The following is a 14,458-nucleotide window of genomic DNA, read 5'->3' on the forward strand; positions in this document are numbered from 1 at the left end:
CGCTCACTCACTCGCTCACTCACTCACACACTCGCTCGCTCGCTCGCTCACTCACTCACTCACTCACTCACTCGCTCACTCACTCGCTCACTCACTCACTCACTCACTCGCTCACTCGCTCACTCGCTCACTCACTCGCTCACTCGCTCACTCGCTCACTCGCACACTCACTCACTCACTCACTCACTCACTCACTCACGCACACTCACGCTCACTCACGCTCACTCACTCACTCACTCACTCACTCACTCACTCACCACTCACTCGCTCACTCACTCACTCACTCGCACACTCACTCACTCACTTATGTTTATGCTCTGAAACCATTATCTTGACCAATGAAATGCCTTTCTGTCCTTAAAGCCATCATGGTGGCCTTTCTGTTGTTCACGGGACTGGCTGTACTGTCTGCTATTGGAGCTACTGTCACGGGGTAGGTCTGGATTACACTAGAAAACATAAACACACGTTTCCATTTACTATGTTTGTTACCGTATGTGTTTTTTTTTGTGTGAAGAGATGATCAGAGGCTTCTCCTAATCGTTTGGTTATGTCTTGTATGGTACAGGCTGGACGTGGTTAAAAACCTGATGTTCCGATTGGGCAACTCCATGGAAACTGAGAGGCTCATCAACTCGGTGAGTCTCTGTGGTGTTCAGTCTCCAGACTTAGTTCTAGAACAGGGGGGTCCCTGCAGTTGATCGGGGGAGGGGTCACTGCAGTTGATCGGGGGAGGGGTCGCTAGAGTTGATCGGGGGAGGGGTCGCTAGAGTTGATCGGGGGAGGGGTCGCTAGAGTTGATCGGGGGAGGGGTCGCTAGAGTTGATCGGGGGAGGGGTCGCTAGAGTTGATCGGGGGAGGGGTCGCTAGAGTTGATCGGGGGAGGGGTCGCTAGAGTTGATCGGGGGAGGGGTCGCTGCAGTTGATCGGGGGAGGGGTCGCTGCAGTTGATCGGGGGAGGGGTCGCTAGAGTTGAGTAGTATGCTCCTAAAGCATTGTTCAATATCCTTGGTCCTGGAGAGCTAATACAGGGTATGCAGGCTTTTGTTCCCGCCCAGCACTAACACCTTTTTGACGTTCTCTCCTCTTTCCTCCTAGGACCTGGGGTTTCCATGCAGGACGGTGGAGACGGCCACAGACACCATCCTCCCCACCCCCGCCACCCCCAGCCGGAGGCTCCGATCCCTGGACACTTTCAGAGGGCTGTCCCTGGTCATCATGGTGTTTGTGAACTACGGAGGAGGGAGGTACTGGTTCTTCAGACACGAGAGCTGGAACGGTGAGTCCCACCATTCTGAATATGAAAATGTTACGCCCACACTTCTAGTGGTTTTTAGCAGGTCCCGGAGATCCAACAATATGTTCAGGAAAAATTCTAATACTGCGTTGTTAAAATGACTATTGTTTCCCCCTCTCTCTCTCTCTTCACAGGACTCACAGTTGCTGATTTGGTCTTTCCCTGGTAATATCAGTTTTTATATTTTGTATTTAAAGACTAAATGTATTGTCTTTTTATTGAGGAAATCTAACTTTGCTCCAGAGGAGTGAAGTGTGTGTCTCTCTCTGTGTCTCTCACTGTGTCTCTCTCTGTGTCTCTCTGTCTCTCTCTGTCTCTCTCTGTGTCTCACTGTCTCTCTCTGTCTCTCTCTGTCTCTCTCTGTCTCACTGTCTCTCACTGTCTCTCACTGTGTCTCTCACTGTGTCTCTCTCTGTGTCTCTCACTGTGTCTCTCTCTGTGTCTCTCTCTGTGTCTCTCACTGTGTCTCTCACTGTGTCTCTCTCTGTGTCTCACTGTGTCTCTCACTGTGTCTCTCTCTGTCTCACTGTCTCTCTCTGTGTCTCACTGTCTCTCTCTGTGTCTCACTGTCTCTCTCTGTGTCTCACTGTCTCTCTCTGTCTCACTGTCTCTCTCTGTGTCTCACTGTGTCTCTCTCTGTGTCTCTCACTGTGTCTCTCTCTGTGTCTCACTGTCTCTCTCTGTCTCTCTGTGTCTCACTGTCTCTCTGTGTCTCTCTGTGTCTCACTGTCTCTCTCTGTCTCTCTGTGTCTCACTGTCTCTCTCTGTGTCTCACTGTCTCTCTCTGTGTCTCTCTCTGTGTCTCTGTGTCTCTCACTGTGTCTCTCTCTGTGTCTCACTGTCTCTCTCTGTGTCTCACTGTCTCTCTCTGTGTCTCTCTCTGTGTCTCTCTCTGTGTCTCTCTCTGTGTCTCACTGTGTCTCTGTGTCTCACTGTCTCTCTCTGTGTCTCTCTGTCTCTCTCTGTCTCTCAGTGTGTCTCTCTCTGTGTCTCTCACTGTGTCTCTCTCTGTGTCTCACTGTCTCTCTCTGTCTCTCTGTGTCTCACTGTCTCTCTGTCTCACTGTCTCTCTCTGTCTCTGTGTCTCACTGTCTCTCTCTGTGTCTCTCTCTGTGTCTCTGTGTCTCTCTCTGTGTCTCACTGTCTCTCTCTGTGTCTCACTGTCTCTCTCTGTGTCTCTCTCTGTGTCTCTCTCTGTGTCTCTCTCTGTGTCTCTCACTGTGTCTCACTGTCTCTCTCTGTGTCTCACTGTCTCTCTCTGTCTCTCTGTGTCTCTCTCTGTCTCTCTCTGTGTCTCTCTCTGTGTCTCTCTCTGTGTCTCTCTGTGTGTCTCTCTGTGTCTCTCTCTGTCTCTCTGTGTCTCTCTCTGTGTCTCTCTCTGTCTCACTGTGTCTCTCTGTCTCACTGTGTCTCTCTGTGTCTCTCTCTGTATCTCTGTGTCTCTCTCTGTATCTCTGTGTCTCTCTCTGTGTCTCTCTCTGTGTCTCTCTCTGTGTCTCTCACCGTGTGTCTCTCTGTGTCTCTCACCGTGTCTCTCTCTGTCTCTCTCTGTCTCTCTCTCTCTGTCTCTCTCTCTCTCTCTGTCTCTCTCTCTCTGTCTCTCTCTCTCTCTCTCTCTCTCTCTCTGTCTGTCTCTCTCTCTCTGTGTCTCACTGTCCCTCTCTGTCTCTCTCTCAGGTTTGTGTTCATCATGGGCACATCTATATCCCTGTCTGTCAGCTCAGCCCTGCGATGTGGTTTGTCACGTTTCTCTCTGTTCACCAAGGCAGTTTGGAGGAGTGTTCAGCTCTTCCTCATAGGACTCCTCATCATCAACCCCAACTACTGCCAGGGACCACGTCAGTACACACACGCACACACACATACACGCACACGTACAAACGCGTACACACACACGTACACACACACACTTACGTACAGACACACACACACGTGCTCACTCCTTTACAATGTTTCACTCTTCTAAACTGTGTGTGTGTGTGTGTGTGTATACTCCAGTATCATGGGACTCCCTGCGTATCCCTGGCGTGCTTCAGCGTCTGGCCTTCTCCTATCTAGTGGTGGTCTCTCTGGACCTCTGTGTGGCCTGGAACAGCCTGGACAACCTTCCTGTGGTCAGTCTCAGAATACATCTCATTATATACTCCTAGCATGAACAGGACCTCTGTAAATAAACTGTTATTATACTGTTATAACACACACAACCATGTTATAACCATGTCTGGATCTGTGTGTGGTCAGAAACTGCCTGGACAACCTACCCATGGTCAGACTGGCCTTATAACCCCGTGGTCAGACCGGCCTTATAACCCCGTGGTCAGACCGGCCTTATGACCCCGTGGTCAGACCGGCCTTATGACCCCGTGGTCAGACCGGCCTTATGACCCCGTGGTCAGACCGGCCTTATGACCCCGTGGTCAGACCGGCCTTATGACCCCGTGGTCAGACCGGCCTTATGACCCCGTGGTCAGACCGGCCTTATGACCCCGTGGTCAGACCGGCCTTATGACCCCGTGGTCAGACCAGCCTTCCATTTCACTTGGTATTAATGTTGAGCTGGCTGCTGGTCGGTGTTGTTTCCATAGTGACCAAAATGCTTGTTTTGGTGTTGTTGTTTTGTGTTTCTACCCAGGATGCTTGGTGGTACTCTGCTCGTGAGTTCCTGCTCTACTGGCCAGCCTGGCTGTGTGTGGTCATCTTGGAAACCGTGTGGCTCTGTCTCACCTTCCTGCTCCCTGTTCCTGACTGCCCAAGGTGAGTTCAGAGGGAAGACTATGGCCGTGAATACATTTACATTTACATTTAAGTCATTTAGCAGACGCTCTTATCCAGAGCGACTTACAAATTGGATACATTGAGACGACACAGATTCAGTGGGAGTCGTCTGTCGCAGGATGAATGACAACGGCGGGCAGGGTAGCCTAGTGGTTAGAGCGTTGGACTAGTAACCGGAAGGTTGCAAGTTCAATCCCCCGAGCTGACAAGGTACAAATCTGTCCTTCTGCCCCTGAACAGGCAGTTAACCCACTGTTCCCAGGCCGTCATTGAAAATAAGAATTTGTTCTTAACTGACTTGCCTCGTTAAATAAAGGTAAAAATTAAAAACTGTTAGGTTGTTATAGTTCAGAGTAAATAACTCACGGACACTAGATAATCTTTAACCAGGTTTAATTCTCCCCAAATGACAGCTGTAATTCAGACAACCCAACATTTCTCACATCACAGATACTTATATCCCACCTAAGACTCTCCTCCTCCTCTCCAATCCTTACACCTTGTGGTTCAACAGGAAAAGAGAAACAGGATTCCAAACCCTTATTAATTACTCTCTTCAGAGAATCTGTCCTGACCTCAACCCCTCCTTCATCTAATCCACAGATGTCCGTCTGTCTCACTGGTAACAACACGGTGCTCTGCTCCCATCCCAACCAACACATTCCACAGCCAATCTGTCTTTCTACAGAGAACCATTCACGTCTGACATAAAACCCAGTCTCTTTCACTCCGAATATACCATGCTTCTTCTCTATCAATATCGAATCAATATTGTTTCGAATCAATATCGTTTCGAATCAATATCGTATCGAATCAATCAAATCAATATTCGAATCGAATCAATATCGTATCGAATCAATATCGAATCAATTTAGAATCGGATCAATATAGAATCGAATCAATTTAGAATCGAATCCATTTAGAATCGAATCCATTTAGAATCGAATCAATATAGAATCGAATCAATTTAGAATCGAATCAATATCGAATCCAACACAACGGAGATGATTTTCCGACCCCCTCAAACGGTCTGCGTTTTTCCATCTGCCTCGTCTGACAGTAGTTGCCTTCAGTTGTAGTGTTGACGGACGATGATATAGTTCATATATGATTTAATGCATGTCCATGAGTCTGAGGGGGGCCGGAGGTGATCGGAAGTAGGAGATAAATCCTCTACTCACCATCATCTTCTCTCTCCTTAGTGGTTATTTGGGCCCGGGTGGTATTGGGGACATGGGCCAGTACCCAAACTGCACTGGGGGAGCAGCTGGATATGTAGACCGTTGGCTACTGGGAGAGAACCACATCTATCAAACACCTTCCTCGCGGGTGAGTGAAACGCTGACTTGTTTCAGGCAACAAAGATTTTTTTTTAAACTTTCTGCAGGTGGTTTGTTTCTCTCGTAACGTGGCGCGTTCATTTTTCAGGTGATCTACAAGTCTCACCTGCCCTTTGATCCAGAGGGAGTCCTTGGCAGCATCAACTCTGTCCTCATGGCTTTCCTGGGACTACAGGTCACTGCAATTATCATTCACTATCTCGCTCTGTCAGCTGTCTGTCAGCTGTCTGTCAGCTGTCTGTCAGCTGTCTCTCCAAACTAGTCTGTCTCTCTGTTCTCTTTCTTTGTCTGTCTGTCTGTCTGTCTGTCTGTCTGTCTGTCTGTCTGTCTGTCTGTCTGTCTGTCTGTCTGTCTGTCTGTCTGTCTGTCTGTCTGTCTGTCTGTCTGTCTGTCTGTCTGTCTGTCTGTCTCACTCAACACTCCTTCTCTGCATCCAAACTAATCTGTGTTTCTCTCACATGTTCCTTCTCTTTCCAGTGGTTCTGTTTCTACACTACTAGACCGATGTGTGTAATTGCAGACGTGGAGTTGCATGTTTCAGCCTAACTGAATGGATCAGTCTAATGTAATAAATGGGATTAACTTTGAGGGTCCATTTGTTTTGTCCCTGTTATCTGAATCCAGACAGGAAAGATTCTCCTCCACTACAAGGACCAGCACTCCAGTATAATGGCCCGGTTCCTCATATGGAGCCTGGTTCTGGTGAGACGACCACGTTGCTGTTTGTCGTTACTGTATTAGCTGTTTGGTATTTAGCCTTGGTCTGTCGGGCAGCCTCGGTCTGTCGGGCAGCCTCGGTCTGTCGGGCAGCCTCGGTCTGTCGGGCCAGCCTCGGTCTGTCGGGCCAGCCTCGGTCTGTCGGGCCAGCCTCGGTCTGTCGGGCCAGCCTCGGTCTGTCGGGCCAGCCTCGGTCTGTCGGGCCAGCCTCGGTCTGTCGCGGCAGCCTCGGTCTGTCGGGCAGCCTTGGTACAGCCTTGGTCTGTCGGGCAGCCTTGGTACAGCCTTGGTCTGTCGGGAAGCCTTGGTACAGCCTTGGTCTGTCGGACAGCCTTGGTCTGTCGGGCAGCCTCGGTCTGTCGCGCAGCCTTGGTACAGCCTCGGTCTGTCGCGCAGCCTTGGTACAGCCTCGGTCTGTCGCGCAGCCTTGGTATATTGCATCTTTTATCAGACTAAACCTCTCCATATGTCTCCTTATGACAACACTGAGACATAGTAACACAGTATTTCCGTCTTCACCGTGCCTGTATGTCCCTTGTCAGCGTGATGATGTATCTAAATGTTTATCTCTCCAGGGAATCACATCAGCCGTTCTGACCAAATGTTCACTAAATGAAGGCTTCATCCCCATCAACAAGAATCTATGGTAAGGAGACCAGACCACTTATAATGCAGTTTAACACTCTCAGGGACAGTTTCCTGGACACTGGTTTAAATCTAGTCCTGGACTAAAGAGCACTTTGAATGGCCACTTTTCATTGAGTTTTTTGGTCCAGGACTAGTTTTAGGCTAATCTGTGTGCGGGAAACTGGCCCTTGATATTTCCTAGTAGGGCCGGGACAATACTCTTTAGTGTCGTGGCAAGAAAACAGAAAACAAAGCTGATTTACCTTCTTTAGTAAAACAGCCCTGATGCTGGAAAGCAGCTCTGATGTTGGGAAACAGCCCTGATGTTGAATGTTGGAAAACAGCCCTGATGTTGGAAAACAGCCCTGATGTTGGAAACAAACATCATTATGTTGGAAAACAGCCCTGATGTTGGAAACAAACATCATTATGATGGAAAACAGCCCTGATGTTGGAAAACAGCCCTGATGTTGGAACACAGCCCTGATGTTGGAACACAGCCCTGATGTTGGAACACAGCCCTGATGTTGGAAAACAAACATCATTATGTTGGAAAACAGCCCTGATGTTGGAAACCAGCCCTGATGTTGGAAACCAGCCCTGATGTTGGAAACCAGCCCTGATGTTGGAAACCAGCCCTGATGTTGGAAACCAGCCCTGATGTTGGAAACCAGCCCTGATGTTGGGAAACAAACATCATTATGATGGAAAACAGCCCTGATGTTGGGAAACAAACATCATTATGATGGAAAACAGCCCTGGTGTTGGGAAACAGCCCTGATGTTGGAAACAAATCAATATGTTGGAAAACAGCCCTGGTGTTGGAAAACAAAACATCATTATGTCATCCGGAGTCACATTGTATTTATTTTCCAAGCCATAGCACCCCATATTTTACATCCAGCAGGTTTTTAAAGCACCAAACAATTTAGCTCTGTGTTTTTTTATTTAGTTACCATGGAATAGCGATACTGGAATCATCCGTGTTAATAGTGTGGAATAACCGACCTCTGAGTTGTCTGTCAGGTCTCTCTCCTACGTGACCACCCTGGCGTGTTTTGCCCTGCTGCTCCTGGTGTTGATCTACTACACAGTAGATGTGAAGAGGTGGTGGTCTGGGGCGCCCTTCTACTACCCCGGTGAGAACTAGCTCTGTGTCAGCACCTCTGCTTTGTACATTTTTTTTAGATATATTTCAATCTGCTTATATAGAAATGTAACGCGTAGACGATCCCTGACAACGATCCCTATTCTGTGTTGACGGGAGAATCACGTCTGTTCTAAAACTATACATTTCTATCTTTAAAAAAATAATAATAATGTTTACGCAACTCCCTGAACAATCCCTCTGACCCCTGTGCTCTGATCCTGACCTTTGACCCTTTGACCCCTGTGCTCTAATCCTGACCTTTGACCTCCAGGTATGAACTCCATACTGGTGTACGTGGGCCACGAGGTCCTAGAGGAGTACTTCCCGTTTCGCTGGCGCATGGCCGACAGCCAATCCCACGCAGAGCACCTGACCCAGAACCTATTGGCCACTTCCTGCTGGGTCCTCATCTCCTTCCTGCTGTACCGGAAGAACATCTTCTGGAAGATCTAGAGGGCCAGGACGCGTTTCAAAGTGTCTTTCTTCAAGTCCTCTAAAGATTTAGGGGGAAGGTCTGAAGGGGCCGGGCTGCGTCTCATAAGTATTTTCTCAGGTCTTTCTGAAGGATCTTACTCTCCTCAATTCCTTGTGTCCTTTAACCAACGATCCACTCACTGGGAGATGTTGAGCTGGGCCGTATCTCAACAGTCTCCTCAATTCCTTGTGTCCTTCAACCAACGATCCACTCACTGGGAGATGTTGAGCTGGGCCGTAGCTCAATAGTCTCCTCAATTCCTTGTGTCCTTCAACCAACGATCCACTCACTGGGAGATGTTGAGCTGGGCCGTATCTCAATAGTCTCCTCAATTCCTTGTGTCTTTGAGGATCTTTCGTCTGTGTTGCATTTCACTTGTCTTTCATCAATTCCTTGTATCCTTTCTCCAGCTTCCTTTTTAAAAAAAGGGAATAGTGTAAAGCGTTTCCTCTCCTTGTTTCCTTTCCTCGTGTGCTCTCCTTGCATGACGCTGATGTTTTTGAGAAGGGAACATAATCACTCAGGAAAAGGCTGGTCTGGGATTGTATACAAGAGACACGGAAACTCTAGAAACCACGATTACCATTTTTCTGCTCATCAAATCAAATGTTACTAGTCACATGCGCCGAATACAACAGGCGTGGTGGACTTTACCGTGAAATGTTTACGTACGAGCCCGTAACCAAAAATACAGTTCAAGAAAGTAGAGTTGATGGAAACAATGCTACAGGCTCTGGTCTACGCTACACTGTAACTACGGACACACAGGTCAGAGGTCACTGGGATGTGGGATCAAACTGGACTCCACAAAAACAAAAACAAATGGAGCGTACAGCCAAACCGGTATGGAATAGTGTACCATGGATAATACACATGAGTTGTACGAGCACCTGTTCTCTTGGGACTGAAACTACCAATGCCAGACAGTTGTACGGGCACCTGTTCTCTTGGGACTGAAACTACCAATGCCAGACAGTTGTACGAGCACCTGTTCTCTTGGGACTGAAACTACCAATGCCAGACAGTTGTACGAGCACCTGTTCTCTTGGGACTGAAACAACCAATGCCAGACAGTTGTATGAGCACCTGTTCTCTTGGGACTGAAACAACCAATGCCAGACAGTTGTACGAGCACCTGTTCTCTTGGGACTGAAACAACCAATGCCAGACAGTTGTACGAGCACCTGTTCTCTTGGGACTGAAACAACCAATGCCAGACAGTTGTACGAGCACCTGTTCTCTTGGGACTGAAACTACCAATGCCAGACAGTTGTACGAGCACCTGTTCTCTTGGGACTGAAACTACCAATGCCAGACAGTTGTACGAGCACCTGTTCTCTTGGGACTGAAACTACCAATGCCAGACAGTTGTACGAGCACCTGTTCTCTTGGGACTGAAACTACCAATGCCAGACAGTTTACGAGCACCTGTTCTCTTGGGACTGAAACTACCAATGCCAGACAGTTGTACGAGCACCTGTTCTCTTGGGACTGAAACTACCAATGCCAGACAGTTGTACGAGCACCTGTTCTCTTGGGACTGAAACAACCAATGCCAGACAGTTGTACGAGCACCTGTTCTCTTGGGACTGAAACAACCAATGCCAGACAGTTGTACGAGCACCTGTTCTCTTGGGACTGAAACTACCAATGCCAGACAGTTGTACGAGCACCTGTTCTCTTGGGACTGAAACAACCAATGCCAGACAGTTGTAGCACCTGTTCTCTTGGGACTGAGCACCTGTTCTCTTGGGACTGAAACAACCAATGCCAGACAGTTGTACAATGAGCAGTTGTACGAGCACCTGTTCTCTTGGGACTGAAACAACCAATGCCAGACAGTTGTACGAGCACCTGTTCTCTTGGGACTGAAACTACCAATGCCAGACAGTTGTACGAGCACCTGTTCTCTTGGGACTGAAACAACCAATGCCAGACAGTTGTACGAGCACCTGTTCTCTTGGGACTGAAACAACCAATGCCAGACAGTTGTACGAGCACCTGTTCTCTTGGGACTGAAACAACCAATGCCAGACAGTTGTACGAGCACCTGTTCTCTTGGGACTGAAACAACCAATGCCAGACAGTTGAAATAACTTGTACTAATTAATGACATTGTGTTTTTGTATTTTTATTTTTATTGTCAAAGTCATCGAGGAAATGAATGATGGCTGAACCAACCGCAAACCTATCTGTATGTGTACATTTCATGGGTCATTCCACAAATTCAGTGCCTTTTTCAGAAGTGTAAAAAAAAAAAAAAAAAGTTTGATTTCACCTCATTTTAATATTCTGTCATAAAGAGCACATATTCAACTTCGTCGCGTGTGTTCCCCATCTCAAGAGTACTACAGTAGGTGCCTATTCAATGCCAACTAAACTAACCGGGTTGATGATCTCATCTGTAAATCTGCCTTAAATCCCATTGTGACAGTAGAAGGAAAGCTTGTGTGTAACAGGGAGCGGCCATTTTTAAATGCAAGAATCACCCCAAAAATGTTTAATTGTTAAAACATTTCTAACCTGTCTTATCTATGGGTAACAGGGTTGACTTATAATGCTCGACACGCTCAATTTTCCACCACAAAACGCCAGAAAATGGCCATAAAAACTCAAACCAGCTCACCTGATTTGACTATTAGATGTTCAATGTTCTCTTTTTGAAAAAATAAATAAATAAAATAATAATTTTGAAAATGATTTTTTTTGTCAAAATATCAAAAATAACTAGGGCTTTACAATCATGGTGAAATTTTTGGGGTGTTTTAAGACGGTTTTAAATCTTCCTAGAAGAAGTCGCAGTGGGTGCAAAGGGGGGGCGTGTCAAAATGCAGAATTATGTCACTTTAACAAGTCTTTATTCATGTAAAAAAAAAGTAATTATTGTAGAAATAACTCACCATGTGTACAGCTGTCAAAATCAGAAGGTGGGGGCGGGGCACCACGCATTTAGTTTGTTTTACCCCCCCAAAAAAAAATCAGATGGATTGAATTTTCCATCTATATTAAAAGGGAGCTTCATTTAATATAACAGGCTTTTTCTAAAAAAACATCTACATAAAATATAAAAGGGATGCAAAAGGACCTTATTTCGTGGAATGACCCTCCATATGAACATACAAGCATTGTGTCAAAAACTCTACAGATGGAAAAAAAAACAAGTTTCAGTCCCAAATAGCACCTTTTTCCCTTTTTTATAGTGCACTACTTTTAACCAGAGCCATATGGGTCCTGGTCAGAAAGGAGTGCACTACAAAGGGTACCATTTTAGGATGTAATTTAGGACTTTGTTTTAGGTAATTGTATGATATGTAAATGAGCACAAAGAATGCCAGGGCACAACTATTCATGCAACACTGATTGATGATTTACACCAAATTCAGACGACTGTAAACTTCTGTTACTGAATCCTTCGCCCAAGTACTAGTATTTGTGTTTTTAACCGTGTGGTTAATGAATTAAACTGTAAAAAAAAATGAACACATATATATATATATATATCGACCTTAAGCTCATGGAAATAATGTGATGTGTACTTTTCATCGTTGTGAATAAATTGTATCGATATCTTTTAAATGCGACCAAAGACCACTAGTAGTGCTATTTAATACAGTACCAACAAACAAACAAACAACACATTAAATAAATAGAAAAATGTATTCAGTCACTGTTATTCATTCAGGGTAAAAGACCCACTGGGCCTAGAATGGTTGAATCAATGGTGTTACCACGTCATGTCAATGCAATTACTTTGAACCAAACGCGCAATAGACGTTGAATTAGACTGTCTGTGCTCAGTGGGGAGCGTCTGCTAAATGACTCAAATGTAAATACAGCTTGTTCCAAATGGCACCCTATTCCGTATTTAGTGCACTACTTTAGACCAGAGCCCTATGGCACCCTATTCCGTATTTAGTGCACTACTTTAGACCAGAGCCCTATGGCACCCTATTTCGTATTTAGTGCACTACTTTAGACCAGAGCCCTATAGAACCCTATTCCCTATTTAGTGCACTACTTTAGCCCAGAGCCCTATGGCACCCTATTTCGTATTTAGTGCACTACTTTAGACCAGAGCCCTATAGAACCCTATTCCCTATTTTAGTGTACTACTTAAGACCAGAGCCCTATGGCACCCTATTCCGTATATAGTGCACTACTTTAGACCAGAGTCCCGTGGCACCGTATTCCCTATTTAGTGCACTACTTTAGACCAGAGCCCTATGGCACCCTATTCCCTACATAGTGCACTACTTTAGGCCAGAGCCCTATGGCACCCTATTCCCTATTTTAGTGCACTACTTTAGACCAGAGCCCTATGGCACCCTATTCCCTATTAGTGCACTACTTTAGACCAGAGTCCTGTGGCACCGTATTCCCTATATAGTGTACTACTTTAGACCAGAGCCCTATTGGTTCTGGTCAGAACTAGCAGGCTGCACTATATAGTGAATAAAGCCCTATTGGTTCTGGTCAGAAGTAGCAGGCTACACTATAGTGAATAAAGCCCTATTGGTCCTGGTCAGAAGTAGCAGGCTACACTATAGTGAATAAAGCCCTATTGGTTCTGGTCAGAAGTAGCAGGCTACACTATAGTGAATAAAGCCCTATTGGTTCTGGTCAGAAGTAGCAGGCTACACTATAGTGAATAAAGCCCTATTGGTTCTGGTCAGAACTAGCAGGCTGCACTATATAGTGAATAAAGCCCTATTGGTTCTGGTCAGAAGTAGCAGGCTACACTATAGTGAATAAAGCCCTATTGGTCCTGGTCAGAAGTAGCAGGCTACACTATAGTGAATAAAGCCCTATTGGTTCTGGTCAGAAGTAGCAGGCTACACTATAGTGAATAAAGCCCTATTGGTTCTGGTCAGAAGTAGCAGGCTACACTATAGTGAATAAAGCCCTATTGGTTCTGGTCAGAAGTAGCAGGCTACACTACATAGTGAATAAAGCCCTATTGGTTCTGGTCAGAAGTAGCAGGCTACACTATATAGTGAATAATGCCCTATTGGTTCTGGTCAGAAGTAGCAGGCTACACTACATAGTGAATAAAGCCCTCTTGGTCCTGGTCAGAAGTAGCAGGCTACACTACATAGTGAATAAAGCCCTCTTGGTCCTGGTCAGAAGTAGCAGGCTACTCTATATAGTGAATAAAGTCCCATTTACATCCTGACATTCTTTCCCTTTTGTTATTGTTTTAGACATTTGAATATCCCATGTGATTCCATTAAATTATTTTATTGTAATAAAATATAATCTATTACATGTGATCTTTTTGCGTATAGTCCTTGTGCCGTTTTGTTCTTACTTTACAACGTCGTTTCCATCAACTAGTGACAAAAGCCGTTGTTTAGTTGAATCGGGTATGTTTGTGCTGGGCTTGGAACCAAAATGTGCACACCCAGTGAGATTTATTGTGAAGCACTGGGTTTCTATGTTATGAGTGCCATCTGGCGAATGCAATTAATAAAATAATATGAATCTAGTTGTCTTAATTTGAAATGAGGTATAGTTTTAACAGTGAGTTGTTTTTTGTAATCTAGCAAATTGTATTTTCGGCTCACAGGGTTAACTAGCTCTGTGCACTCCAATCCCCTTTCACTGGTAAATGCAAACCAATATAATCTTCACTTTTTATTTATTTTATTTATTTATTTTATTTCACCTTTATTTAACCAGGTAGGCAAGTTGAGAACAAGTTCTCATTTACAATTGCGACCTGGCCAAGATAAAGCAAAGCAGTTCGACAGATACAACGACACAGAGTTACACATGGAGTAAAACAAACATACAGTCAACTTACATTTACATTTACATTTAAGTCATTTAGCAGACGCTCTTATCCAGAGCGACTTACAAATTGGTGCAATCACCTTATGACATCCAGTGGGACAGTCACTTACAATAGTGCATCTAAAACTTAGGGGGGGTGGGGTGAGAGGGATTACTTAACCTATCCTAGGTATTCCTTAAAGAGGTGGGGTTTCAGGTGTCTCCGGAAGGTGGTGATTGACTCCGCTGTCCTGGCGTCGTGAGGGAGTTTGTTCCACCATTGGGGGGCCAGGGCAGCGAACAGT

General features: G+C 45.7%; 1 protein-coding gene across 2 annotated transcripts in view; it reads left to right on the forward strand.

Annotated features, from left to right (window-relative positions):
- Positions 1–9,388, forward strand: part of LOC124018042 (heparan-alpha-glucosaminide N-acetyltransferase-like) — a 13,304-nt gene extending 3,916 nt beyond the window's left edge. For both annotated transcript variants that reach the window (XM_046333303.1, XM_046333302.1), the window contains exons 5-17: positions 364–433; positions 569–638; positions 1,099–1,279; positions 1,432–1,462; positions 2,975–3,135; positions 3,296–3,411; positions 3,930–4,051; positions 5,275–5,401; positions 5,501–5,587; positions 6,037–6,114; positions 6,705–6,775; positions 7,783–7,895; positions 8,178–9,388. In XM_046333303.1, the coding sequence (XP_046189259.1) occupies positions 364–433; positions 569–638; positions 1,099–1,279; positions 1,432–1,462; positions 2,975–3,135; positions 3,296–3,411; positions 3,930–4,051; positions 5,275–5,401; positions 5,501–5,587; positions 6,037–6,114; positions 6,705–6,775; positions 7,783–7,895; positions 8,178–8,359 (1,409 nt within the window). In that variant the 3' untranslated portion in view covers positions 8,360–9,388. The remainder of the gene's footprint in view (positions 1–363; positions 434–568; positions 639–1,098; positions 1,280–1,431; positions 1,463–2,974; positions 3,136–3,295; positions 3,412–3,929; positions 4,052–5,274; positions 5,402–5,500; positions 5,588–6,036; positions 6,115–6,704; positions 6,776–7,782; positions 7,896–8,177) is intronic.
- Positions 9,389–14,458: the final 5,070 nt, after the last annotated feature.

This window comes from Oncorhynchus gorbuscha, unplaced genomic scaffold (assembly GCF_021184085.1).
Source record: "Oncorhynchus gorbuscha isolate QuinsamMale2020 ecotype Even-year unplaced genomic scaffold, OgorEven_v1.0 Un_scaffold_383, whole genome shotgun sequence".
NCBI classification, from domain to species: Eukaryota; Metazoa; Chordata; class Actinopteri; order Salmoniformes; family Salmonidae; genus Oncorhynchus; species Oncorhynchus gorbuscha.